Source organism: Strigops habroptila, assembly GCF_004027225.2.
Source record: "Strigops habroptila isolate Jane chromosome 13 unlocalized genomic scaffold, bStrHab1.2.pri S16, whole genome shotgun sequence".
Classification (NCBI taxonomy): Eukaryota; Metazoa; Chordata; class Aves; order Psittaciformes; family Psittacidae; genus Strigops; species Strigops habroptila.
The window spans coordinates 3698336-3725300 of NW_022651054.1; the positions used below are offsets into that span (position 1 = coordinate 3698336).

The window sequence follows — 26965 nt, forward strand, 5'->3', positions numbered from 1 at the left end:
GATTTGTCTGCAGTGTGTGCCGGGAAGCTGAATGAGCTGCTTCCTTCGAGCTTTCTGACAGCGCTTGCGTGCGTTGTTAGGGAATTTGTACCACTCGTTTGACTTCCAAGAAAAATTTCCATCTCTGCTCTTTTCAGTGGTAAGAAACCATAAACTGGCCAACAGGAACCAGTTATACAATGCTGGTATTGATCGAATAGGCCCTTTGTTGGCCTATGGACATCGTTCTCTCCAGCACTTTTGCAGGTAGCATCTTCCACTTCAGCTTTTGCAAGAAGTGGTTTCTAAAATTTGTGAAGCCTCTGTGGCAGAGGCCTTTGATACTCCTTCATCACTACACAGCTCTGGTTTTCATCCTTCTCTGCATGAATTCTGTGCTATTTGATCTATCCAAATGATATAAACCCTCTTGTACTGAGGTAGTTATATCTGTTTAAAGATCTCTAATACAGAAAATAATGTATTCCACTATAAAGCATCATGTGTTGTACCAGCATAATTTTGTCTTCCTTAAGATATATACAGTGGTGAAAATCATACTATGATTTTAAAGCTCTGCGAGCTCTAAGTTGGCATGTGAACCAGGCTCCTGTTTTATGGCAGGTTTGGAAGGGGCATTTCCAAAGAGGGTCTTCTTTGGTTTATGATGTAGTTAAGTCAACTGCTGTAATTCCTTTGATTTATTCCCCCAGCTTCCTTTGTAGTGTTGAAACTGTAAAAGGTGATGTATGTTTTCCCCAAAAGTCCACTGCAAAAGTGCAAGGGGAAGGACATGACAAATCCATCAGTGCAGCTTCAAGGTTTAAATCAAAGTTGGTGATTTTAAAACAAGTTCTTTCCTTCTCTGATCGACCAGGATTTATTTTTTCATGTTGATTTTAAAAAGTTGAAGAGCATTTTTCAACTTCATCTTACCTTGCACAAGCAAGTGGTGTTTCCATGTGTGTGTGTCAGAAGCAAGTATTTCCATTCTGCAGCCACAGTTGGTGGGAAGTGACAGATATCAGATGTCAAGAAAGGAGGTGGCGTGGCACCATCACAACCTGAGTTTCAGATTCTGCGCTGTCCAGGGATTTCCAAGCTTTTGTGGGTGATGTTTTCACTTGGCTAGTGCAGGAGACTAACATCTTTCAGTTTGAGCCTGAGAGCTCTGCGTGAGCCAGGCTTGGTGGCAGGCGAAGGTTTTCAGGCCCTACAAGCTCACAGTTGCTTTTCTTTCCTTATTGGACATTATGCCAACAAGATCTTCTTTCTTGTATTTCTAACGCAGAGGATAAAGCCAAAATAAGGACTGGTTTGCTGTACCTGAACATCGGCTTTTACAGTGAAAAGTGAAGATTTTTAAAAACTCCTTTTAGATGAAACACAAAGGGTGTTTTGCCAGGAAGATAATTTTAAGCAGTGTTTGAAAAAAGGCATTTTAAAGCATGGAACCAGCTAGCATAGCATAAAAATAATAGGTTTGGGCTTTACTGTGTTCACAAATTGGAATGTCTGAGGTGTTTCACAGTTTTTAATGTTGTGGCATTTTTGCTTTGTATCATATTTCCAGAGGAAAAATATTTAAAGGTCGTCTTACCATCCAGAGTGTTTCTTGTCCATTGAATAGGGGTTTTATGTTGCAGAGATAACAGTGGAGCATTTATCATTAGTTAATATAAAAAAGCCTTGCTGAATTAATCTGTCTGTAGAAGGTGATGCACATGAAATATCTTATGTCACTGTTTTTAGCAATGATGTTAGATACTATTGATACGTACATGTTCGTAGATTAAACACTTTTGTTTAACAGAGTAGATTTAAACCCACCTATTTCTTCTGTAAAGCTGGTTTATGATGTTACTTTATCATTATCATGTATCTTTAACTAAAGCAAAATGTAAAGGATAAGACCAAGTTACCTAAAAGTGAAAAAGATGATCTGTAGGAGTTATTTAGTGCAGTTTATATAGGCTGAGAAAAGAACACTGTTTCTTTGAAAAGCTCTTAGGAAGATCTCCAGACCCGTTGGTTAGTGGTTCTGGAATAAGCACGAAATGCTGACAACGGAAAGCAAAACCATAATTGTGCTTATGTGACAGTGCCAAGTAATTTGAACATTTAAAGTAAGTCAGGCGCAGGCCTCTTCATCCATATTACGTGACTTCTTTAAACATTTAAAGATGATTTCTCTTTTTGTAGCATAAAAATATCTTCAAATTATTCTGATATCAGTTAGGAATAGGAAGTATTAAAAACCTTTCAGATTATTTTGGAAGCAGCAGACAAATTATTCTGAACTTGAAATGGGAAATTTTGCACCATCTTGTTAAGAAGGTGGTTTTTGCTTACCACAGAAACCCTTTTACGAAGTCCTTTTCTGACAGATCTTTCTCATTGTTTTATTTCATTTAGTCTTTAACATGATGTAACCAAGGAATAAAATACTTTTACAGCTCTTGCATATGTTTTGTTCACACTTCTTTTGGTTCTCTTCTAAATATCTAAAAATATATTTTTCCTTTTCATACAATTAGACATTGGTAATACTGTGTTCTTTTGGAGGTCCTTTCGTATGTCTTCACAGTCAGCTTTAGTTTTCAGTGGGCCAAGTGGTTTTATCAACCTCAGATACCCTTTTGTTTAAGAAAACCAAAAGCTCATCCTTTCTCCCTCTCTCCAGAAGATGTTACACAACACAGATTTCAGTCCAGGTATTTCCTTTTCCACTTTATAACCTTCTGCTCTGAAAACGCTCTCCTACCTTTTAATTATCTTTTTTGTTCACAAGAAGATATTTTACAACAGCAGAATTTTTTTACCTTTTGTAATACTTTTAACCTTTCTAATACTGTTATTTAATGTCCATTGAGGCAATTTCAAGAGGGATGAGATTCTTGTTTAGTAATACAGTGCTTTGATGCATGCTCCTAGTCCTTAGCATTTCTTGTGTCATTTGGAAATCCAGATACCTCAAGTCTGTCACCATTTGTTAGCAGGATGCAAGCTGTAGTGTTCCTACCTGTGTAGCTGATGGAAAGCAAACCCATGGTTTATGGGTTTTCTGTTTTTCCATGCTATGTATACTTTGAATCCTCCTGAAGAAAATATTGATTTATGTAATAGTTAAATGTTCCCTTTTCTTTGAAAGAGTCTATGTTTTTCTTTCCATTATGTGATTTTTGTTACTGCTTAAGGAAAACCATGTGTTGCTTACAGTTAGAGATCTGTGTGTGCTCTTCAGAGTAATGACACTGATCCTTCTTATGTTAGTCTGACTGCATGAGTCTGGTGGAATGAGAGCTCTGGTCCATGCGAGCACTGAAGGAGCAGGGGAGCTCCTGTCACGAAGTTATGAGTAATGATCGCAGAATCACAGATTGGTTTGGGTTGAAGGGACCTTAAGGCTCAACTAGTTCCAACCCCCTGCCACAGGCAGGAACACCTTCCACTAGAGCAGGTTGCTCCAAGCCCCTGTGTCCAACCTGGCCTTGAACGCTGCCAGGGATGGGGCAGCCACAGCTTCTCTGGGCAACCTGTGCTGGTGTCTCACCACTATGTATGATCACAGACATATAGCGAGAGCACAACCCTTGTTTCACCCAACAGCAATGGAAACAAATGCAGCTTCCTGGTGCACTGCATAGAGACTTTTTTTGTAATAAGCTTCTATTCAGCCGTTGCTACTTCATTTAGCAAAACAGTAACAGTACTTTTCCATTTTGCCTTATTTGAATAAGATAAATAAATAGGGAATCCAGGTGTAAAGTGCATGATCTTGTCTAGTTAATAGTAGGTTATTTAAGCATGTCTTATGTCTCCTTATCTGAAAAAAAGACAGAAGGTTGTTTGTGTTTAGTTCACATGCAGTTATATTGCTAATTTGTACCACTGTATGTGTCTTGTAAAACAATTCCTGTATCATTAAGTTGGAATTTTCTCCTAGGTGTATTTTTACTTTCTAACCTTCCTTTGTCTCTTTATATTATGCAGGTACTTGTCAGTGAGGACTCTGATAGTGATGGTATTGTGGCCCACTTCCCTGCTCACGAAAAGCCTATTTGCTGCATGGCTTTTAACCCTAGTGGTAAGTTATTTTAGTCTTTTAATGTGATAGCTGTAAACAAGATGAAGACAGTAAAGTATCATAGATGTGTGCTCCATTGCTCTGGAGGAATTGCAGATGCCATTGTGATACATGCAATTACCTACTCATTGCTCTGAGGACTTTTGACCTGCTCTGTTGAGGGTTGAATGTGTCAAATACTGGTTAATTTGTCTTTTTTTTCTTTTTTTTTTTTTTTGACATTTCAAACTTAAGCAAATCTATACTGTGGTGTATGTGAGAAGATTCGGTCTACCACTTTGAATGTAGCAGAAGTACTAGGGAATTCCCTTCTTTTGGGTATCCTGCCAGCCAGGTATCCAGATGTTCCAATGTACAGGTATCCAGAGGATCAGCTCACATGTGAAATTGTACTCCTCTGTAAATATGAAAATGAAATGAATCATTTCACTTTTAAAGTATCTTACACTGCCATTATGTGTTTTGGTGGTGGAGTTTACAATTCCACCCTCACTCTGAGTAAAATCAACTATAATTTGAAAATGCTTTCAAGAAACACCTCAAAAGTACCTGTTCCTCTCCTTTTTGTTTATAAATGAACAATGCCTGTGGGCATCAGAGGTATCTACAAATTTTGTCTGTTAATAAATCTTACCAAATTGACAATTAACATGTTTACTACTCTGCCTATAGACAGAAAAAGCCCCAAGTGTTGCAGTGGATTGCAGTAGTAGTCAGTGAAATGGTCAGTGAATGAACAGCTTACACTTGCCCAAGTGAGCAGTTTCTAGAATGTAGCAAACGCCATGAAGATCTTGAGGCTGAAGTCACATTTCAGAAAATAAAACTAAAAGTTTGTCATTTATGTTTTCACTTTTACTGACCAGTTGGTCTTACTCTGATGTCCCATCTCTTATCTCAGAACTCTTTAATAGCAGTGTGTAGTTCACAGCATTTTCACAGTGATTTTTTGACATAAAACCCCTGTATTCTCATCTGGCTGAATTTTCCTCTGATACTTTAGAGAATTTCTTGTGGAACTCTGTGCATTTAACTGAGAATCAACTATTCCAATACCAGAACAGTAATCTTTTTGCTTCATTCTCTTGTAGAAAGATAGTGCCTAGAGTTGAGCAATGCTATTTAAGTGAAATAAATATAGCTGCTTAAATTAGCATGCAGTATAGAAGTTAATGAAATGCCTCCTTAAGACAATTTTTATGATTGTATAAACTTAAGAATGTTTATGCAAAAGCAAATTAGCTTGTTATTTTTTAAATGGAATTATATATTTACATGTTGTTGGATTACTTGTTTTATAATCAAGTTCTTTTGGTTTGCTCAGGGACTAAAATGGCAATTCTTTGTGTATGATTTAACAGATTCTTACCTTCGCTCTAATGGTGCAGTAAGATACTTAATGTCAGAACACTTTTTCTAATTGGTGTTCTTCTTGACTGATTGAAAATTATGTATGAGATAATTGCAGGAGGGATGATTTGCAGCCAGGTATCAAACCAGTTGAAAACTATCACCTCAGCTGCCTACAGTATGAAAGCAGCACTTAACACAGGATCCTGTATTCTTTATATAACATCAAGGCAGAACTTTGATGAGGCCAGTGTTCTAACATCATCTTCATCCATTCCATAGTGGTATATTGCCAGTCCAGCCGATCTCTTTACAAAGCAGAACAAAACAAGAAGTGGCTTTTGATCCTCTCTTTGGCTGTTGGCTGGTTGTAGTAAAAACCCACTTTTACTAATAATTTCAAGCACTGTCTGTGATGCTGCACTAGAACGTAGCAATTGCTAACTTCTGCTTTAAAGGCAAACAGGTAACACCAGTCTGTTTCAGTGAACTATTTATTCCCTATGGCTCATTAAATAGCTTAATTTCATCATGTCTCATCGCAAGGGTCCATGAGCTCTACAGGTATTCAGGTCTGTAAAACTTAACAGGATTGTGTTTGGAAAAAGTCTGAAACAAAGCCGCCACTGACATGGGAACCCACTGAAAATCAGTGGCTATGGTAGATGGATATATATGTTTTTGTGTGGTAAACCAGTAGAACAGCACCACAGCCACTTCAAGCTGTGTTTTAAAGGTATCAGTTGCAAGTAGGATACATTTTGGGGGATTTCTGCTGTTTATTTTTCCATACTGAACAAGGAGCTTGCTAGGGATAAGTTAATAGTAATAAAATAACAGTACAAAATTTATGGGTATCATTGCGAGAATAGCTCCTTGTACTAGATTGTTTCACTGTAAGATTATCAGAAAACAATCCAATGGGAAGGGGAGAGAGTCACTAATGGCAGTAAATGGCAGTCATATTTTCCCCTGATCTTTCTTTTTGAAACCAAGAAGAAATCCCTTACTGCACTTACATCCAAGATACATTAAGTGATTATGGGCCTGGCTGAAAGTCTGTTGCAAACAGTGTCAGGACTCTTGCTGATAGGTGTGTGTCTCTTTTTTGTTGGCTTTTTTGTTTTGCTTTGGTTTTGAGTCTGTGGGGTTGTGTTTTCCTCCCAGCAAGGTAAATAATCCATGTGGAGTTCCAAGCGGGGCTGGTTGGCAGGGAGAGCTGGCTGTATGTGTTACAAGGCAAAAGCCTGAAAGAACAAGCAGGGGTGTCTCTGCATAGCACTTCATTGTGCTGTGTAGACATTTCTGTAGTGACTTTTGCTGGCATTAGGTCTACCTTTTGTTCAAATTTAAGGCAAATCTGTTGAATTCTTTACCCTTTTTGAGGTATTTGAAGAAACTTGGCATACAGTTAGCTTTTTTGGTATTAGACCTATGGCTGCTCTGAAAGCCTGCTTGGATAATAAAATAACAAACTTGAAATATAATTTCTGAGTATATTTAGGGGGAACCACAGTTTGGGTTTTTTTAATGCTGCCTAGCATGTCCCTGTATACCTCTTCCAGACCTATATGTTAATAAAAGCTTGCTTCTGAGTCAGGGAGACTGTAAAAGTCTCAGTCCAAGACATGTAGCAAATCATGTTTAGCATTAGAAAGGAAAAAAAAAAGAGAAACATAAAGATGAAAAACTGCAATTCCTGGTGGTTTCGGGTTTTCTGTGTTTTTTCCTGTGTACATCAGAAAAAGTTGTGATGGTTTACTATGGGCAGTGGGTTGCTGGGGTTTTGGGGGGTGGAGGGGAGGGTTTGTACTGCAGCTGAAAATTTGTGGCCAGGCATCTCATCTACAAAATCCCTTAGTCCTATGGAATTTCTGAAAGCTGGGTCCCTGTGTGTATTGTTATTGCCTCTCTGCTCAACATTTTTCATTTTAATAGGTAAGATATGTAGTAGTTCCATAAAAGTGAAAAAGAACCGGTCCTCCTTTGCCATTTGTTGCTGATTGAATCTTTGGGAAGCAGACACAAAATGCTAACGGGGTCCTTATTCTAGTGGTAAAAATAAAAGTTATGACGTGAGGCTCCTTAATCCACTCCCTTTGCCAGCTGTGTTGTCAGCTTTGGGGGCAGTGTTTCTTCTGGCTGGAGGGCACACTTCCTATATAACATTCTTGTTCTGTTTTTGGAAGTGTGCTTAATAAATCCGATTCCAAGTTTCAAGTTCAGGTGACTTGGCACTGTTGCTTGTTTTCTTTTTCCTTTTTTAATTGCTAGAATGTGAGTATTTCATGGATCATTTTCTTCCATAGGAAACTGGCACACTTTTTCTAGACAATTTATTATATGTCAAAATCATGATTTATTTATATAATGCCATATATGTCAGTGATTGCTTTTGTGACTTACATGAAGGTAAGGTCCCTCTTCTGAAGCACAAATATTTTGATTTTTTTTGTTTAAGGCATCCATCCAATATTGAATAAATTAAATGTTAGAATAATAATTTAGCATTGCCAAGTGCTGTGGAAGAGATGCTGTGTATTAACAGGAAAAAGGGATCTGATTTTCGACTCTGTTTGCTCAGTAAGTAATGCATACACATGGTATTTATTTATTTTTTACCACAACCCCTTCCCATGAAGTGACTTTCGCCACCACAGTATGTGGCAAGGATGTAAGAGGAAGGAGCTCTGGGGCCCTGGTGCAGGTGATGACCAGAAATGGGCTCCTGCCAGTGGAATAATTCATGCAGTGGCCAACAAGCCGGATGGATTTTGTGGGGAGCTGTGGCAGATAGACTGTGCTGCAGCTGCTCAGAGGCTTTTGAATGGTACTCACTGGGTATCTTTTGATTATAGCACTCTTTCACAGTTGATGGGGAGAATAGTAATATTTCTTCAACCTAATTAGTAATGATCCGTGTCCAGGAAGGTGGGCACATCTCTAGGGCATACACGCACCATTGCGAGGGACACGAGCTGCTTCCTGAGCGTCGGAACACCCATCCCATCATCGGGCAGAGTTAAGAGCAGCACCATGTCCACTCTTGTCATTGCTGAACAAAGGAAGGCAGCTTCTAAGTTTTAGGAAGACTTTAAGCTTTTTATGAAAACACTTCAAGATAAGAATAAATAATAGAAGGAAGTGGAGTAAAATTAATAGACTGGGGACTTTATTACTGTACCTTTGGCATATATATTGATGTAGTGGAAATGAGAGGCTTACACTTACACAGAGACCCTAAGAACAATTACTTTAATTCACTTATTAAATTAAAATCACATTAAGCCATTGTCAGGATGCTTTTACTTGGAGTTAACACTGGCTCGAATATTCAGTTTTAGATTAATCGAAGGCCAGCTTACAACGGACAGTGTCCAGGCAAAAATGTAGTACTGTTTACTAATTCCCGTTAAGTAATTTAGATTTATTTAGATCTAGTTTTTCAGACTGCATCTATGCAGATGTGTTCCCAAACCTACACATCATATTTTTCCTGGTTATATATATATTTTTTTCCCTGAAAAATATTTTGATACCTTTATATTGAATCCAGGACCAAGGCCTGTCTGTAGGATTACAGTCAATACACCTTGGCCACACAAAAGTAGTGTAGGATGTTGTTAGCTATGTTGAGTTGCAGATTATTTCACCTGGTGATTTGGCCTTCTCCATGCTATAAATGTAAGATATCTAGAAATGTCAGTTATATATAACCAGTAACAATTTTCTGTTATATAATGTAAAACAGCAGTATTGACACTAAGGTCTATATTTATGATGGTTAAATTTTTACCACAGTTAAAATGTAGCCAGAATAAAAAACACTGATAAATATTTTATTGGTTATTAAGATGTTTTTCTGTCAGTGCAACATTGTGCAAGAATTTGTCATGTAATATATATATGTTTATATATATTATATATATTTTTATAGATTAAAAAACCAGGTACAAACCATTTGCAGAATGTCATAGTCATTACAGCATCACAGAAGAATCCTGTCTGCTATGTAATGTAAATGGCAAGAGCTGATTGTGTAAACTCTGGATGAAGATGCCCTGGACTAAATTTTGGAAGGTCACAAAAGGAAGGAATACACCATAGGGGGTTACTTAAATGAAGATGTTTACAGAAAAACCTCTGAGCTTTTAACGTGTTGATGATAGTCTGCCAGGAATTGTAAGTGTATCCAGGGTCTCAAATGGGGAAAGGATTAAATGTTACCAATTAGAATCAGTTGCGCAATGGTAAACTGGATTAGTCTAAACTAGAGAGTGTCTAGACTGGAGACTGAAGGAACCATGCAAACATCCTCGTTTTTCATTATGTTGTATTAGACTCTGTGATTTAGAAAGGAGGAAAAAACCTCACCAATTCTGATGTCAGCCGTAGTCCATTAAAACTAATTCACTTTGTTCCCTCTTCCATCCTAGACACAGGGATGATTGCTAGTCACTGTTGTTAAAGGCAATAAATACGCTGGGCTACACAGAGCTCTGGCATGGCCTGTTATGGAAATTTCTGTGTACGGCTTCATTCAAATGTTTTGTTTTATTTCTATTTCTTTTAATATTGGTCCAAAGTATTCACTGTTTTACTTTCATGTAAAGGTCTTGGGACTTGAGCAAAGTTGTGGAAGCAAAGATGGTATTCAGGCTTCAGTGGGATTTGCGAGGCATTAGGTCTGCTCCTTTTTTCTTTTCTTTTCTTTTTCTTTTCTTTCTTTTCTTTTCTTTTCTTTTCTTTTCTTTTCTTTTCTTTTCTTTTCTTTTCTTTTCTTTTCTTTTCTTTTCTTTTCTTTTCTTTTCTTTTCTTTTCTTTTCTTTTCTTTCTTTTTCTTTTTTTCTTTCTTTCTTTTCTTTTCTTTTCTTTTCTTTTCTTTTCTTTCTTTCCTTTCCTTTCCTTTCCTTTCCTTTCCTTTCCTTTCCTTTCCTTTCCTTTCCTTTCCTTTCCCTTTCCTTTCCTTTCCTTTCCTTTCCTTTCCTTTTCCTTTTCCTTTTCCTTTTCCTAAGATGTTTCAATCTAAAGTTCTCGGGCAACATATTGTTTGAAAGTTGAATTTCCTCATGTTTAAAATAAATGATTATTGATTTTTATTTTATGATGAAAATATGCCCCCCCCCCCCAATCATAAAAGAAATAAAATGTTTAGTTTTGGGGGGCTCTGAGGTGGTATTTCTTACCTTTTCACATACCAAACCTGGAAACTGAGAACAGGAGGATGTTACAGATTTGAAAAACACACCAATATACTATTTTTTGTTTTTACAAAATATAATTATCTGTATTTTCCTCCGTACTCAAGGAATATATTCCAAAATAAATGGGAAATTCTGGCTTTCTTGCGATCCTTACATTTAATTATCCGATTCTGTATTTGTATTTACAATTTTAAAAGGACATGGCCTCTTTTCCCCTTTCCTAAATGGATTTCTTTCAGGAATGGTCAAGCTCCTGATTCTCTATCCAATTGGTATTTGTAAACCTATGCATTCTAGAAAGGTATTTTCATTCATTGCTATAAAGACACATTAAAAATAATACTTTTAAAGCTATATGAGTGAGTTTTGGGAAGTCCATAGAACAGCACAAGCTTTAGGTTTCCCTCGTCTGTATCTAGTTCTTCTGTGTGATTTTTTTTTATAATGCATTTCTAAATACTTTCTAAATGCACAGTTTCTAAAACACTGGTTTTCTGGTCACTGGAGGTATTTGAATGGGCTCTGAACTGACACACAGGAAAACATGTATTCTACATACACAAAAAAATTCTGATCCTCTTGTGTATGAGGAAGATTATGGAAAAATAAGACAAATGCTATATCCATTGCTAGTATATGTTCGAATGAGAAACCACCAGCAAATAGTTCACCATTGTTTGCAGACTGCATCTCGAAGGAAAAGTTAAAAATACAGTAAAATTTACATGACGGAATAACACTGCAAAATGAACTCAAAAGAAAATAGTGCTCGCTTGACTAGCTGGCATGCAAGCTGTGGTGTATGGCTTCTATTCATAGAAGTGAAATTAAAGGATGCAGTTAAATACAGTTGTGAAACGTCCAGTCCAACAGCTGCATTTAGTTTGTTTTTCAATTTCTCATTGCCTTTCTTGTTTATTAGCTGTGACTCTGAGGTCAGAATTAAAACAAATATTTTAATGGCAGCATTTATGATGTTGGCAGGGAGTGCTACAGCTTAGTCCTGCGAGTTGGCCAAGAGGCGATATGGGTGGTGTGAGGTAGTCCCTCCTCGGAACGGAGTCACCGTCGGTGAGACTTCCCAAAGAATCATATCCTTAAATCACACAACTGATAAGCATGCTGGAATCTGCTTTTTACTACTGTTAGCAAACTGGACACGCTTAAAGGATCTTAGTTGTAGGAGGCCAGAAAGGAGGATGCTTTTATAGATTTTTATCATGTTAAAAACTAACAGAATTCCTCTCTTCATTGTGACAAATCTAAGGTCTAAAGGTCTTTATGAACTGTGATAATTAAAACCAACTTGTGTGTAAATTAAACACATCTATTCGTACTATCAAAATTGTTATATGTGCTTTTAAGAGTAATTTTAGAGTCTGTGGGACTGTAGTTTTATTTTAGGAAATTGTCTTTACCACATTTAAAAGCAACTTATAGACATTTTATTTGTGCTAAAGCTGAATATTAGTTGCTAAATATATTGTTGTCCGCACTCGCGCAAGTTCTGTACAGCCACAGATAATACAATAAAAATAGAATCCATAAGGAAGGAAATAAGATCAGTGTTTCAGAAATCAGTTCCAGACAGATAGGTTTTTACCTTATATTGACCATTTCTATTAGCCAGATTTCATGATAAACTGTAAGTTTCCCCTCCACCCTCTAGGAAAACAGAAAATTTCATAGGCATGCCAAGCTTAATTAAGTTTTATAAATAGTGAAGCTAAAAGCATCAAGTTTTTTATGTTAACTTTCTATTTCAACGTGGAATGAATGTATTTTTAATATATAAACATTTCTTACTAGTATTTCAAAGAAGGTAAAAAGTAAATTATTTGGATTTTGAAAGTTACACAGATCAAGGGTTGAATACAGACTGCACAGCGATAGAAGTTCCAGAATTTCTTTCCACCTTCCTCCTAATTCTAAGACTGAATGATGCTGGGCTGGTAAATGTTACAGGAAACAGTTGGTTCAGCTTTTCAATCTAGACCAGCTGCTCATCTTGCTTTAGCAAATGTTATCACCAGGCCCGGAAATAACCAAACCCCCCAGTTCTTAATTCTGTCTGTATCCTTATTTTTTTTAGGCAAAAATATATATTGCCTACAGTAATATCTTTTGTCTACAAAACGTGGCTGATGTGGGACAGAAGTTTTGGGAAGATTAGCTGAAAAAGGAACTTTCTTCTCAGTATTTGGAGTCAGTGTTGTAGCTGACACATGCATTCTGTTTATTTGGTATGGTTTAGGGTCATAAAACTGGAATTTTCTAGGATTTATAGAAATATTCTTTTTTAGTTTAACTTTACTTATTTATTAGGCTAGATTTGACACAACAAATAAATGTGTGTTTCACCCAAAGGTTGACTTTTCCTAGAGATGCTGAAAGAGAAAAGGAAGTTAAATTGTGTATCAAGATGTAACTAATAAATCACTTTTTACTCCATGTTTAAGATTTTGATTCCAATAAAAACAGTGAAGGTATTGATACAGTCATTTTTTAGATGGAAATAATGTATTTTCTGATTGTAAAGCTCCTGTTTGTTGCCTAGGAAAGTGCTTTCTAGTGAAGGAGATTTTTGTCACTGAGACCTAGATGTTTTATGACACTGAAGTTTTAAGCTAACAAATGTGTGACCAAGCCTAGCTGGTCTGTTTTCTTTTCATGTCTAGAAGATTTTATAATCAATTATAGGTATTCCAATTAAAACCAAAATATACTGTGTGTAAAAGTTATTGAACATTGTGCATGTTAATTGTGTTTTTTGGCAAGCTTTTGTATGCTATATGGATGATAGCTGTGGTTTATACGTTAAATTTTAGATAGTTGGTGACAGTTTTAATGAACACTTTAAAGTCATTTTATTGTCTCTAACATAATTCCATTCTGTGCAATTTGCTAGTTAATGGATAGTCTGTTCATTTATCTAGTGCATGGGTCAATAAGTTTCTTTCTCCTCTCCCTGCAGAGGGGAGGAAGGCCAGATCCTCTCTAGCTCACAGAGGAAGGTATGTTTTCTATCACTTGCTCTGCCTGACACGCACGTTGTGGGATCACAGTTTTAACAGCAGTCCCACAAGCGAAGGGGGCTGCAGGAGTGTGCTCTGTATGCTCTATGGGCATGTGCTGCCTTCCCTCCCAGGCAACACTGGCTGCTTTTTTTCTCCCATTTTTTAACAATACTCCATGTAAGACAGAAGGAAAGTTACAGGCTACTTGTATTTTACACAGTAGAAATGCCATGTGTTGCCCGTTGCAGTTAACGTGTGTTTCAGTGGCATAAGTTGCCTCAGTCAGGGTTGTGGTGGAGTCTGTGGTGGTGAGGCGAGAAGAGAATGTGCTTTCTAAAGCTGAGCACTCTCCGTGTGCTCCGGCTGCTGGATTCATGCAGCAGTTCTGTAAGTGGGTGTGAGGGTGAATAACCTCGGTGTCTGAAGTGAAATCCCCCGCCTCCAGTTGAACTCGGGTAGCGTTTTTCCAGGCAGAAGGCTGTGTTTCTGCCAGGTTGCTGAAACACTTCTCAGCCCCTATAGAAATTTGAGACAGTTAATTTTTGTTCTTAAAGCTGGCACCATTCCTTATGAACATTTAGAGGGATGCCAGCTCTCCGCTGTGGCGACTAATTACGCAGCTATATTTCCTTTGATTTTATGTATTCGTCTATGCTGCTGAATTGGGATACTCTTACACAAGGAAGGAATAACTTCTGGCTTATCCTGAGAAACAGAACCAGGCTGTCCCTTGCTGAAGATAAACTGTATAAATCAGACCTTCACAGGACTAACATACTTATCTGTTGTTTTTAACCATCACACAGAAGGGTACTCTGTAGGCTTCGTACTGATTACTGTAATGGTCTTTGATCACAGGGCCTTAAGGATGCATATGTGTGATTAAGCGGAATGTGAAAACACATGTATACCTCATTTTCACAATTTATAGATAAAGTGTAGAGAAATTAGGCCTCAGTTTTAGATATGTCCATCATTTCTGAGAGTCTTGATATTCACATATCGAGTATGATTTGAAGGGTGTGAGGATATCTATTATGGTTTTGTCTGTCTTCAATGTGAGCTGCAGTGTTGCCCTTGTTCTGTAACTCCACTTTCTATAGAAGCCTCAAGTTATGCAGACCAATGTAGTGAATAACTCTGTAAGTTAGACTGAGCTACTGAGGCAAGCAGAACGGGAAATTGTACTTAGGTCTTAATTCCTCTTTTTCACCTGTGGTAATTGGCAGTGCGCAGTCCAAATGGGCACAGCCTCCTGTTCTCCAGACGGGGTTCCTAACGTTTGTCCTGCTGAGGTTTTCCGAGGAGGTAGTCCAAGCACCACGGGCACCGTGGTTGTGGCAGGCTGCCCTTCAGATGCATTCTCCTTTCTATGTGCATTTGGCATGTGCATGTGCATTTGGCACAGCCTTTGACATGAATTCCTTCAAAAAGTCATAGTTGCATAGTAACTATAATAGCACAAGCCAGTAAATTATGACAGGATGGCAGGACCTCCCTGTTGAGCTGCGACGAGCTCATTTGGACTTGGACTATAGAGTTGGACACTGCTGATGAGCAGCAGAGCTGTCATTCCTTTGCTCTTATTCCTTGTTGCTGGGAGCCTACATAAAAATGAATCTATTACTCGTGTTTGTTTTGGGAATCAGGTTAAGAGTAAAAGTTTGCACATCTATTTGAAGTTTGTTTAAATTTTATTCATTACCGTTAGTATAAGGTTCATGCCTCGTTTCTCAGGCTGGGGAGGGAAGTTTTCATTGCCAAGAACTATATGTACAAAACTCCAGTAGGTGGCTGTGGGTAGCCAGGAAAGATGAGAATTCTCCTGTATTTGAATTTTTTTAGAGGTTGTGCTTCAATTGCCAATTTGTTAGGGCAAGTAACCAGCTTTACAGCCTCTGAAAAGGACATTTTGTTACAAAAGCTTAGTGGTGGTCTTCTCTTGGGACAGTGTTTTTCAATAAAAGGTTTTCTCTACACATCTTAAATGTAGACATAGAAGTGTTTGCCAGCTACAGGATTCTGCAGTGGCTTCTTACTATTTTAAAGGGAGCAATAGATGCAATATTTTTGAGTACAAGTCCTTAAAACCAAACTGAATATATGGTAATTAAGTAACACATTGCTGTAGCTAAGTACGCCTTCAGTTTGGCAGTAGCACCAACCTTTGAATTGGTGGAATGGAGGAGGTATATTCTGATATATATAATTAATATGTATTAACTTACATATATTGTGTAGAGAAGTGTAAATTCATACAGCTACCTTGCTGTTGAGAATGGGATGCATTATTGGACCAAGATAGCTTCTACGTAAGGCAGAAAAATACAGGATGTAAGACTTGATCCTTAGGGAGTTGGGGGCAAAGTGGTAAGAAAGATTCCAAAGAAATAGGTTTAGAGAGGAAGAAAGGAGTTCTTAGTGAACAAGAAGTGGGAGACTTTTCAAGCTGTGGTAGTTGACTGAGTGAATGGTGGCATAATTCCAGCAGTGCAAGGGAGAGGGGATAGAAGTTTGCAAACATGGTAGAAAACAAAGAGCAGAACTCCAAGCTGCGGATGCGAGTTCAATCGAGTTTATAAGATGAGGACAGGTTAAAAAGAAGGGTATGTTGAAAATGAACTGTAAGAACATAAAACTTTTTAACTTCAGGGCTTGAAAGCTAATATTAGGAAAACTAAAGAACTGAGCAGCTGTCACTCACTCAAGGTTATGCAGTAACTCAGCACCAGAGAAGAATATTGCATAGGATTCCTAATTCTTAATCCATTGCTGAAGCCAGTAAATGACCTGTCAAATTCAGTTTGTGTTTGTACTTTGATTTTGTTGATGTTTAATTACAGTAATTTTAATGTCAGAGAAAGAAACTTTTCAAACGCAATAATCATTTAGTAAAGAGCTAAAAACTGTGCTGGTTTGTAAATATGTTTTGCTTTGAAATGTGTTAAATGATGTGCTCTCTAGGAGTGTTGCTGCTGCCAGGTTAGCAGCTGAGAGCTGGGAAGTGCAACACAGCTAAAATCTAAAATAATTACGCTTCCTTGGCTACAAAAGAGATTTTCCCTCCATTAATACTGAGAAAATTAATGTTGGAGCAGCAGTAAAACAGATTAAACTGTGTACCCCTTTGGATGCCTGACTGCACCTTTAACGGACCTGAAATTCCTCTGATTATTTAAATGTTCTATATTGAAATGTGATGGTGGCCTTGAGTTAATAGTTAAAGAGGTTTAAATTGAAATGTCTCTGCAGAAGTTTTTCCCATTGATCGGAGCAAGTGGGCAGAAAAATACCTTATTTGATCATTGGGAAGCATTGATAGTGCCTCACACATTAACAGAAATGGTTTTCTTTCTGTTTTTCCTACCTAAGGTGTACAATCAGTCTTTTATTAAATGTGTAGATTGGTTTAAGTTTTGGAGAGATCTTTGATAGCAGCAAGTGCTGTAGAAGGTAATTTATTGCAGTACTGATACGGCTGTAAAGAGCACCTTGCCTGTGCTTGGACTTTTATACTGATTGCAACTGTTTTGCAAGATTAATAGAATCATAGAATATCTCAAATTGGAATGGACCCATAAATTAATCCATTCTGGAACATCATCTTCCTGGATGTGTCATCTAGGGGGGAAAGAGCTGTAATTAAGGACAGAATAATTCCTTGGGTTTTATCTGAGTATTTGGAGGTTTTTTTTCAACTTGAATTATTGCCTTTGAAGACAAACATATTAAAACTGAAGTTAATGGCATCGTGTTCAATGAACTGCAGTTACAAAGATTGTGTCTCTGTATGGCATATGCTGGGCCAGAAGGTGAGAAATAATTCATGATCTATCACTTGCTAGCATTGCTTTATGGTTTGTTTGTGAAGGAAAAGTGTCAGTGGAATTTCTTAGCAGCAAAAGTATAAATGAAAGGACTTTATAAAGAGAAGAAAATCTTGTCAACATGTGTGCTTTGAATGACAACAAATTATGTCTTTGTCTGATTAGGGGATAATTTCTCCTAATGAGAGAATGGAAATATGAAGGGCTTAGTTTCTTTAAACATTAAAAATGTACAATTGTCCTAATCTAACATTATCCATGGTTGCTTTATATGCTACCGGAGAAAATGTCACAGTTTACTGAAGGATGGTTCTTTAGTCACCTTTTTCTGATCATCTTTTTATAGAAATTTTAGTCACCTTTTTATCGAAGTTTTCCGTTTCATTAAAATCTGTCAAATTTGCAGGTAAATAAGGTGAATTTAATACAATTGTATTAAAAGAAAGAAGAAACATGTGGGCACACTTGTAAATATCGGTTTGTTTGGGTATATCACTATTGCTGAATATAGTCTGATATGAACGATAGATTCATATGAGTGATAGATTCATAATTTATTCTAAAATAGATTAAAATTATTGGCAAACCAGCCATTTAGCACAGCAGGCATTGCTAATGAGTTGATGAAGACATACAACTGTCTGAAAAGGGTAAAACTATTTCACATCTTGAAGTTAGTGGCATAGAGCTCTGTGGACTTCAGGGAGGTCAGGATTTTGCTCTCTTTCTCTCTAACGTTTACTTTGTCGTTACTCCAATCAAAAGAGAAAAACACAACAATATGTTTCAGCAGGAAAAATGTTTACTGCAATCTCTGCAACTAACCAACCCCCAAACACTAACAGAATGGTGGTGGCTGTGTCCCTTTGTGTCCCTCTTGGAGGAACTACAAGCAAGGCCAGAGTAAAAGGGAGTCTGTTCCCTTTGATCTTTTACTCTTATTTACTCATTGCCCCCAGCGTGCATCCTTTAGTTTTGGGAGGGAGGAACTCGTCCTGATAAAGTTGTATGTTTTGGGCCATCAGCTGCAGTCACTTAGTGTTTGAAACTGGTGAATAGTTTTTGGTATATAAAGCATACCATTGAGCTGTCTGTTGGGCATAGCAAATGGCTGACAGTTTCCATACATCGACCGCAAGCTCCAGATATTCAAATTGAATGCATAATTGTCCTAAACAGTGGGTAGACATCTCCAGAATTCAGTTGTAGGTAATTATTTATTCACAAAATAATTTTTATTTGTCTTCTCTTTCTTTTGACTTGCTAAGTGGGTTTTATATACATATATATATTGGATATCTTTATGTACTTGTGTTAATTTTGATTGAAATGTCATTGTTCAAATCACATTTTTTAATCTAGTTAATTCTTTTTGAGACCAGATTTTGTATCTATAGCATATGTCTTACACTTGGAAGCATACATGGGCTTAGTAGCACTAATATTTGGCTGTATTTTGACTAGCATCAGACTCAGAGAAGAATTAAGTGAATATAAATAAAGCTACTGTTCATAGGTCAGGTCATATGTTTCATAAAACCATGGGCCATATAAACTTTGTCACATCTTAACAAGATACGTATGCAACTGCTTTTGCAAGAGGGCTGCAGTGCGATAGAGATCTGTACGGTTAGCATGCAGAAGGTAGGAAAGCCGAGGAACTGCGTATGGACCGAATCAGGAGCGACCGTAAGTCAGCGTGGTTCTGCTGAGCTCTCCGGTCCTGTACTTTGAAAATCTATAAACCATAATATTAATGTTGCATGGCATCTATGCTCATACCTAAAAAATAAAATCTGAGTAGTTGTTCATATTTTTTCGTCACTGTTCGTGTAAATGGTGTGGTTGTACAGTGGCTCTGCAGGTCTCTATATGACTGTGCGTGCATGGAGATCTAAGAGTTGCATTCCTAAATTAAGTATATCCGTGAATATGTTTCCTCCACGCAGATGCATGCCTGCTTTCCTAACATTTGTGCCCTTGGTGTTTTTAAAACAAATCCAACACAGCTTGAACGTGTTGAGTTCTTCAGTGTGTAATTACAGAATGACATTGTTTTGGAAGGCGGAAAAACCCTTCTGTTCCTCTGCAAGCTGGCATTATTTAAAGTGAAGTTACTCATGAAACTTAAACCCAAGGTGAAATTGCGTGTACCTCATTTGTATGCATATAATAAACAACTATGCAATTAGATAGGTGTTATAAATAGGATGTGGTGGAGATGCTCAGGCTACTCAGGTTTCCCAGATTTTATAGCAAGTCCTCAACCGAGATTTGCTGCTCTCTAATTTTGCCGTTTGGGCTAACCAGCTGACGCCTAGTTGAAAAGAGTTATGTTCCTACAAGGCCACAGAAGCCTTAGTATTCAGTCTCCGTCTCCTTCGGATTGCGGAGAACTCTGTGTACCATCAGCAACTTCAATCCCACCCTTTAGGCCAACCCTCATCTATCAAACCCGGGCTGAGAGAGAGCGAGAGGAAGCTCCCAGATAAACATACAGCAGCGCCTAAACTCCTAATCACTCTGGGCTTCCGCTTCCAGGCCCTATAATTAGAAGTCCTTCTTTTCCTTGTATTCCCAGTTGACGCAAATGCTTTTTGTGGCTTGGCACCTCATTTAGGGCGTGGGCTTAGTTTATGGCCAGGCCAGAGTCTGGTTTAGTCTTCTGATACTGCATAAATAGCTCTTAACCCACAGTCTACATCTGTACTAGTTTTTCCTTTTATGCATATATTCTCTGTAGTTTTTAACATTTCGATCCTGAAGGAAGCTTATTGTTTCCCCAACAGAATGCATGAAAAGTAGGAAGCTGTAAATAAGGGCAAATGTATCTCTAGGTAAAACAAAGCTTAGGTAATTTTTTTTTTTTCCATCTAGGGTATCTGTTCCTTTTAAACTGGATTTTAATCATCTCTGTGGATTTGAGAAACCACACAGTAAAACAGTCATTACTTTAACCTAGCTGCGCCCCTCGTATTAGGGATAAGCAAAATCAGAATTCTTGCAGTGAGATACATATTAAGTAATATCTGATTTACACATAAATTTCCACTGGGTTCTGTGTATTCAAGACTCTCAATTGATTTCAGATGTTATCTGTTAAACAGGGATTAATGCCAGTTTGAAAAATAAGCAGGAAATCCTTGAGAATTATTCACTTTTCATCTATGATTATTCATACATAAAGTACATCGTAAGAGAAAACATTTTGGGCTGAACCTATGACAGCTTTAACCCGTATTTCCGTCTAAACAACTTTTGGGGGAAACTGTCACAGGGTCTTTTAGAAAGTTGAGTTGAAGTTTCCTGCACTTGAAAGTGAAAGTGAGGTGAGGACCAAGGCTCAAGTTCATGTTTCTCTGCTGGGATTCGGTGTGTCTGCTGGAGGGTTGCAGCGCAGCGGCCGTTTGTTGTAGGGAGGTGGAGAGAGAAATGAAGTGGTTGGGCTGTAGTAATTGAAAACTGTGATTCTTCACGAATCACAGTTTTGTGAAGTCACGAGAGGTGGAAAATACCACCCCAAGACCCAAGTCAAATGTTCTAAACCATTAGTGATTTATTGTTCAAATAACAGTAGTAGGATATTTCAAAATACTGTTTCATAAATACATGCTCTTTCCCATCTGTGGTATTGTGCTTGGGACCTCTGCGTTGGTCCAAGTTCCGTGAGTATATATTTGTATTTCAGATGCAAGCGGGAGTATGAAAGGTCCTCCTTTACCTTACTGAAATATGGTCACTAACAGAAGGCAGGGCCTGTTTTCCCTCGGCTTTCATCTAATAAAATGCTTTGATTCCAAACAGTTGACAGACAGCAGGATTTTAGATTAGGCATGCAGAACTGCCAAATCAGATAGCTCCCAGCTTTCTATTTTTAAGCCAGTTCCTTTCCACCCGCAAATGTATTCTCTTTCACTCTGTACTCCTTTAAGTTAGCAAAACCAGAAGAAAGCCCCAGGCCCAAAAAACCCCAAACCCCCAAAACCCAAAGGCAAGGCACATCAATATGGAATGAAAACCCATGTAAATCATATGGAACTGATCAGACCTGCCGATAGACAAGAGCATTTCACAGCTTCGTTTGTTCAGATACTGTGTGTATCATCGAAACAACAAACAGGTAACACCGTATGCTTTCTGAGTTTGTGTATGTTGGAGTGTATGGTCCCAAAGCGAGCTGCCTCCCAATGCCCTGCTCAGATTGAAATTACAGATTTGGGAAAAGATCTTTGTGAGGAGAAGGGTGGAATTCTCTCACATCTGCATACTGTGGGGTTTGCTGCACCGTCCGCAGACACCTGCGTTTCCAGCCAATATTGGAAACGAGATCCTGGTTAGCTAAACAGCCGATGGATTTGACGGACAACGCAGTATGGTAATTCCTGTGTTTTCACTGGCTCGGGATTATCACACAGCTTTCTGTCTCCAGCTTCCAGACAGATTTTTGGCTTGTTTAAAGGGGGTTTTTTATGATCTTCATTGCACTGTGCCATGTGATGGGATACACATGAAGAACGCTGTGCTCAGATCTCTGGGTGCACTCAGCTCTGTGTATGTATTTATAAAAGACTTCTAGCACTTTGGGGGGAGAAAAAAATCCTGGTTTTCTGCGGCCGTCTGCTCACTGTTGAGAGGAGCTTTATGTGTTCATCTCTTCCAGCTTCCCCTTCTCCAGAGGTCCTTTCCATCTGGAATAAGAGAGAGCTCTAACGGACCAAGAGCACACTCAGCTTCTATATAAAGCTATCTAATGTGTGAGGGGGGGCAAACATGGGAATGTAGAAAATAATTTCTTACTGTGTTGAATTAGAATCTTTTGGAATATCCTCGCTCTAATAGTGGCAGCCTAATTCTATACACAAACCCCTATTTGCTTCCAGCTTTCTCCACTGGAAATGCTATATATTATTGAGGACTGCACACTTCACCAGAAGGGAAGTCTATTTTGTGATGTTGCAGAACAGAATTAATGCAAATTGTGTGCATAATCCCACACTAAAGACTTGGCTGACTTGCACTTGAGCAACTTTAGCTGTATTTCCTATCAACACAGTCACTACAAATCAAGGAAATTGCCAGTTAAACCAACATTAACATCCAGACCAACCTCAACTCACATGCCTTACCGCCCAAACATAATACCCAAATGCACTCACGGATTTCTTAGCTCCATAACAAACTCTCTTTCATTTCTAACACTCAGGATCCGAGTAACAGCCTGTAACTGTGAAAGTATGTCTACTGGAGGGAATCTTGCTGAGGTCAGATTTAAGATTCTGCATTTGTGTGATTCTGAGGAAATGGATGTGTGCAGTGTGGGTGGCCTCGCACTCTGGCCAAGCCCTACCAGCATCAGTGGTCAAGCTGAGAAGGAAACTTGTAGCAATTTTGTCTCTAAATGCAGTTAGGGTTTCTCTCCAGTTTTGTACCTTGCTGCTGGTGGGCCTCGGAGTCTCGAAAGTATTTGCTTACCTTCCCAAATCCTTATTTTCAGAAGAGGTATGGTCAAGAGAAACTGAGGCAAACGCCTGTTCGTGCTCCCATGATGTCTGCAGTGATGCAGTATTACCCTGTTCGAAGGCTTCAGGACTGTACTTTTCCTCCCCTGAGCTGAGACGTGTTCACAAGCCTGCTTCAGAGGAGGAGGAACGGGAGTGACGTTGGGCCCAGAAGTTCAAGGCTTTGGCTGCTGAAATCCTGCTATTTGGGCTTAAGGGAAGGAGGATTCCAGGAGGGGGAACACTGAGGATGCCGATGTAGTGATGCTGTAACGGTGGTTCAGCGGGAAAGTTAGTCTTTATTAAGAGAGTGTTTCTCTGCTGCTCAGTGCACACAGGGTTTGTTTTCCCCCAGTTTAAGTCTAAAATCTCTAAAGTGGCACACACCAGGACTGCAGTGGTAACGCGTGAGAGCTTTCAGACTCGTACTGTATGTGTTTGTTTAGCAGCAGTGAGCACGAGAGGAAAAGGTGAATCGTGGAGCCATGTGTAAATAAACTGAGAAAGCGAACAGTCTTTTGTGGCAGATATAAAATAATCATTTATCCTTTGAAATAGGTGTCCTGGAAGATGCAGAGAACTGAGTTCTCTTCCTGAAGGATAAAAGATTTCAATTATGATTTATGTGGAGAATTAACAACAGAGCTGTGTGGAAATTCCTGGTTTTCTTTAATAGAGGGTACCTTGACAATTATTTAGAAGGCACTTCCATGTAACTATTAAACTGCTAAAACACTTTGTACTTGACATTAATTAAATGTCAGAGGACCACTTTGGGTGATAATTTCTTAAATTTCATTACTAAGCATGGTCATATGGACATTTTTATACAGAAAAATTAATCTCATGTTTGCTTATTATAGTCCTAAATCCTGCCATGATCCATACTTTCCTTGTATGTACAAAAATCCTTATTTTTTTTTGTATAAAAACTTATGGCAAATTGACTTCAAATATGTTTGTAAATGTTTAAAAACTGGGTTATGGAGTGACACATAGTGGAAGAAAAAAGTAAATAGCATATATAAGTTACTGTGATTGTGCCGATCTAATTTAATCATTTCAGTACATCCATCAGTGACCTGTTTTCAATGAAGTTAGTACCTAATTTCATATTTCACTGCAAGCTCTCAGCTCTGATTTGCTGCCTTTCAAGCAATAAATCAGACAGTTTCTTTCATATGCATTTATAAAGAAGATGTTTCTTCAGGATTGTTTTTGGTGTGGGTTGTTTTGGCTCTGTTTCGATAATGTCTCTTCTTCCAGAAATTATTACTGTGGAAACATCAATCTTTTTTATACTGGCTCTTTCTCAGTGAAGAGCATTTTGGGGTTTCACTCTAACATTCATCACTTCAGTGCTTCATATTGGTCACACAAGTTCTCAACTTCAGTTAGAATATTCCATGATTTTTCAGTTGGCTTTCATAGATTTGTATTGTAATATATTAGTAGTAATACTGGTAATACGAGTTTGGTTGAAGTTCTGATTCATTTTTATGACGTGAATCCCTTTCAATTCAGTAATTTTCTGCAACTGTTTTCTTTTGATTCCAGAAGACAAAGTGTAAGCCACGCTAGCTTTTTTAGATAGACATTCTTAAGCCTCTTCTTTTGCAGTGATTAATCTCTTGTGCTTTTGTGTTTCTTTTTTCTTGTCTTTTTTTTTTACCCAGGGATGTTGCTGGTCACTACTGACACATTAGGCCATGATTTCCATGTTTTTCAAATACTGACACATCCTTGGTCATCATCACAAAGTGCCGTCCATCATTTGTATACACTTCACAGGGGAGAGACTGAAGCCAAAGTAAGTTAAACTATTTGCTGAAGAATAATCCCCAGACACCTTATACATTTCGTGTATGTTGGCACTTTAATGTTTGTTTCAGCACACAAAGAGCCTTTCTTATGTTGTAGCCACAGAAAGGATAAGAGCACAGCGTTTAACCTGGACAATAATAAATTCTTGCCCTTTACAATGAGGTGCTGTCAGATTTATTCAGATATGACACTACCTCCAAAGAGCCCAGATTATTAGCTGTGTTTGTACTTAACCTTTTCTCATGTAACATGTTAAACATTTGTCTAGTGCCCATGAAGCAACTGTCAGGGTTTGCTTGACTTTGGTGGTAAAACCAAAGATGGACAGTTAGAGAGTTGAAAGGAAGAGTTAATCAGAAGACTGTGATTAACTTTTATCTACACTTTAGCCAAGCGGGTGAACCCGTTGGAGGCTGTAGTGACACATATTTATCTTTCCAGTTTAAAAATCCCACTCTTAAATGTGGAAGACTAAATCAGGCTATTGGCAGAGGGTGAAAAAGTCTGAAATGATATTTTAAATAATGCTCAGTAAACTGATTTACTGGTAAAGTGGATAAAAGAGAGAGATGACATTTGCTGAGCATCAGTGTGGTAGGAGCAGCGCAGCATGTTATGCTTGAATCCTTCACTGCAATGCTCTTAGGCATCACAAGAGCCTCACCTTTGCAGCATCGAGTAACTGTTGAAGAACCTGTTTTAAATACATAAATAAAAATGTCACCACAGGGTAAGAAATGAGTATTGCACTTGCTGATGCAATTACACACTGAATGCACAGACTTGTGATAGTCTGGCACATTTAAACTAGTGTGACAGAGAGAAGCCTCAGGCATTGTGGTTATGACCCTGACACTGGAAGCTTGGGTTATTGTGGTACAGTGACTATAGTACCTTCAAGCTATTTTTTTTTCCTGTGAGTTGTGCAGTTTCCCTTACATTTTTTCACTTACCTTTGTAACAAGTACAATCTGAAAGCTTTATTTAATGTAGTAATGGTTGAGAATGTTTCGATCTGTGTGAATTTAAATGACTGGTAGTTTAAATACTCTAAAGCTTTGCTGCTACTACTCTGGAACAGTGTAATTACTATTATAGGCAGTGGTTTACTATAGGAAGGAATAACTAATCTGGAAAGTGAGGGGAAATAAGGAAAAACTGTCCATATGGGATATAGTACTTTTAAGTAATTTATATCAATAATATAAAGGTCATTGAGATATGTGTGTATACATATACTCTGTCGTTTGAGCATGTACTATAATGTGTTTAATGTTTTAGAGTTATTTTTGTTCTACTTTCATACAAAAAGTGGGAAATATCCTGTAATCAGTATTGAAACCCAAAGCATAGGACTCCAGTCACTAGCAACAAAGATGTTCTTCTGTTTTTTACAGCTGATAAATTTGTTTTTAAGGCATACATTGGAAACCAAACATAACATGGCTTAGAGAATAAACCTTTATTGATACATGGTTTTGGGGGATATAATATTAGCATCTCTGTGAAAGCATTGCATTAAAGTCCTCAGAATCAACATAGTAAAGTTTTTTCCCAGTTTGCCACATAGCTTTCATTTGGAATGTGAACAGTGTAGCTTTTGGGGCAGTATAAAATAGAGAAAATTCTAACCAGTCTGAGGCACATTGATGGATTTCACAACTCTCTTGATAATTAAACTATCCAGCAACGATATTGCATTGGTACCTGTGATGCTCAATACACATCTGTAATTTAAAATCTTTACATAATATGATTGATGGTTTTACTTTTGCTTTTGGAATAACAGTACTTCTAGTTGTTTAGTGAGAAGGGGAGTATGTGGTGCTGCTCTTCTGTTCTATAAGTTTCATGTATGAGTAGCATTAGGCAAGAATTTTGGAGACTGTTCAGTTTAAAATTCCCTGTGAAGATATTCTGAGACACACACTGGGAGCCTCTGTACCTCCTTTCTTGGTTAGAATAGTATTTGCACATTTGCAACCAGACTTTTTCTGTTCCCCCCCGCTCCGGTTTAAAGCTAACTGCGAATCAAGGCCAATGGTCTTAAAGGTCACCTTCTGTACTGGAGCTATAAAAAGTTCTAATTTGTGTTGATGGACATGAGTGATTATCAATGTCAAAATTTGTTTAGCTAGAACCCATTATAAATTGTTTCAACATCCTCATTATGCTCTTG

The 26965-nt window shown here is 38.0% G+C and overlaps 1 protein-coding gene across 17 annotated transcripts in view; it reads left to right on the forward strand.

Annotated features, from left to right (window-relative positions):
• BCAS3 (BCAS3 microtubule associated cell migration factor) overlaps positions 1-26965 on the forward strand; it is a 364101-nt gene that overhangs the window by 82485 nt on the left and 254651 nt on the right. For all 17 annotated transcript variants that reach the window (XM_030472293.1, XM_030472292.1, XM_030472294.1 and 14 more), the window contains 2 exons: positions 3973-4066; positions 24639-24772. In XM_030472293.1, coding sequence (XP_030328153.1) covers positions 3973-4066; positions 24639-24772 — 228 coding nt within the window. The remainder of the gene's footprint in view (positions 1-3972; positions 4067-24638; positions 24773-26965) is intronic.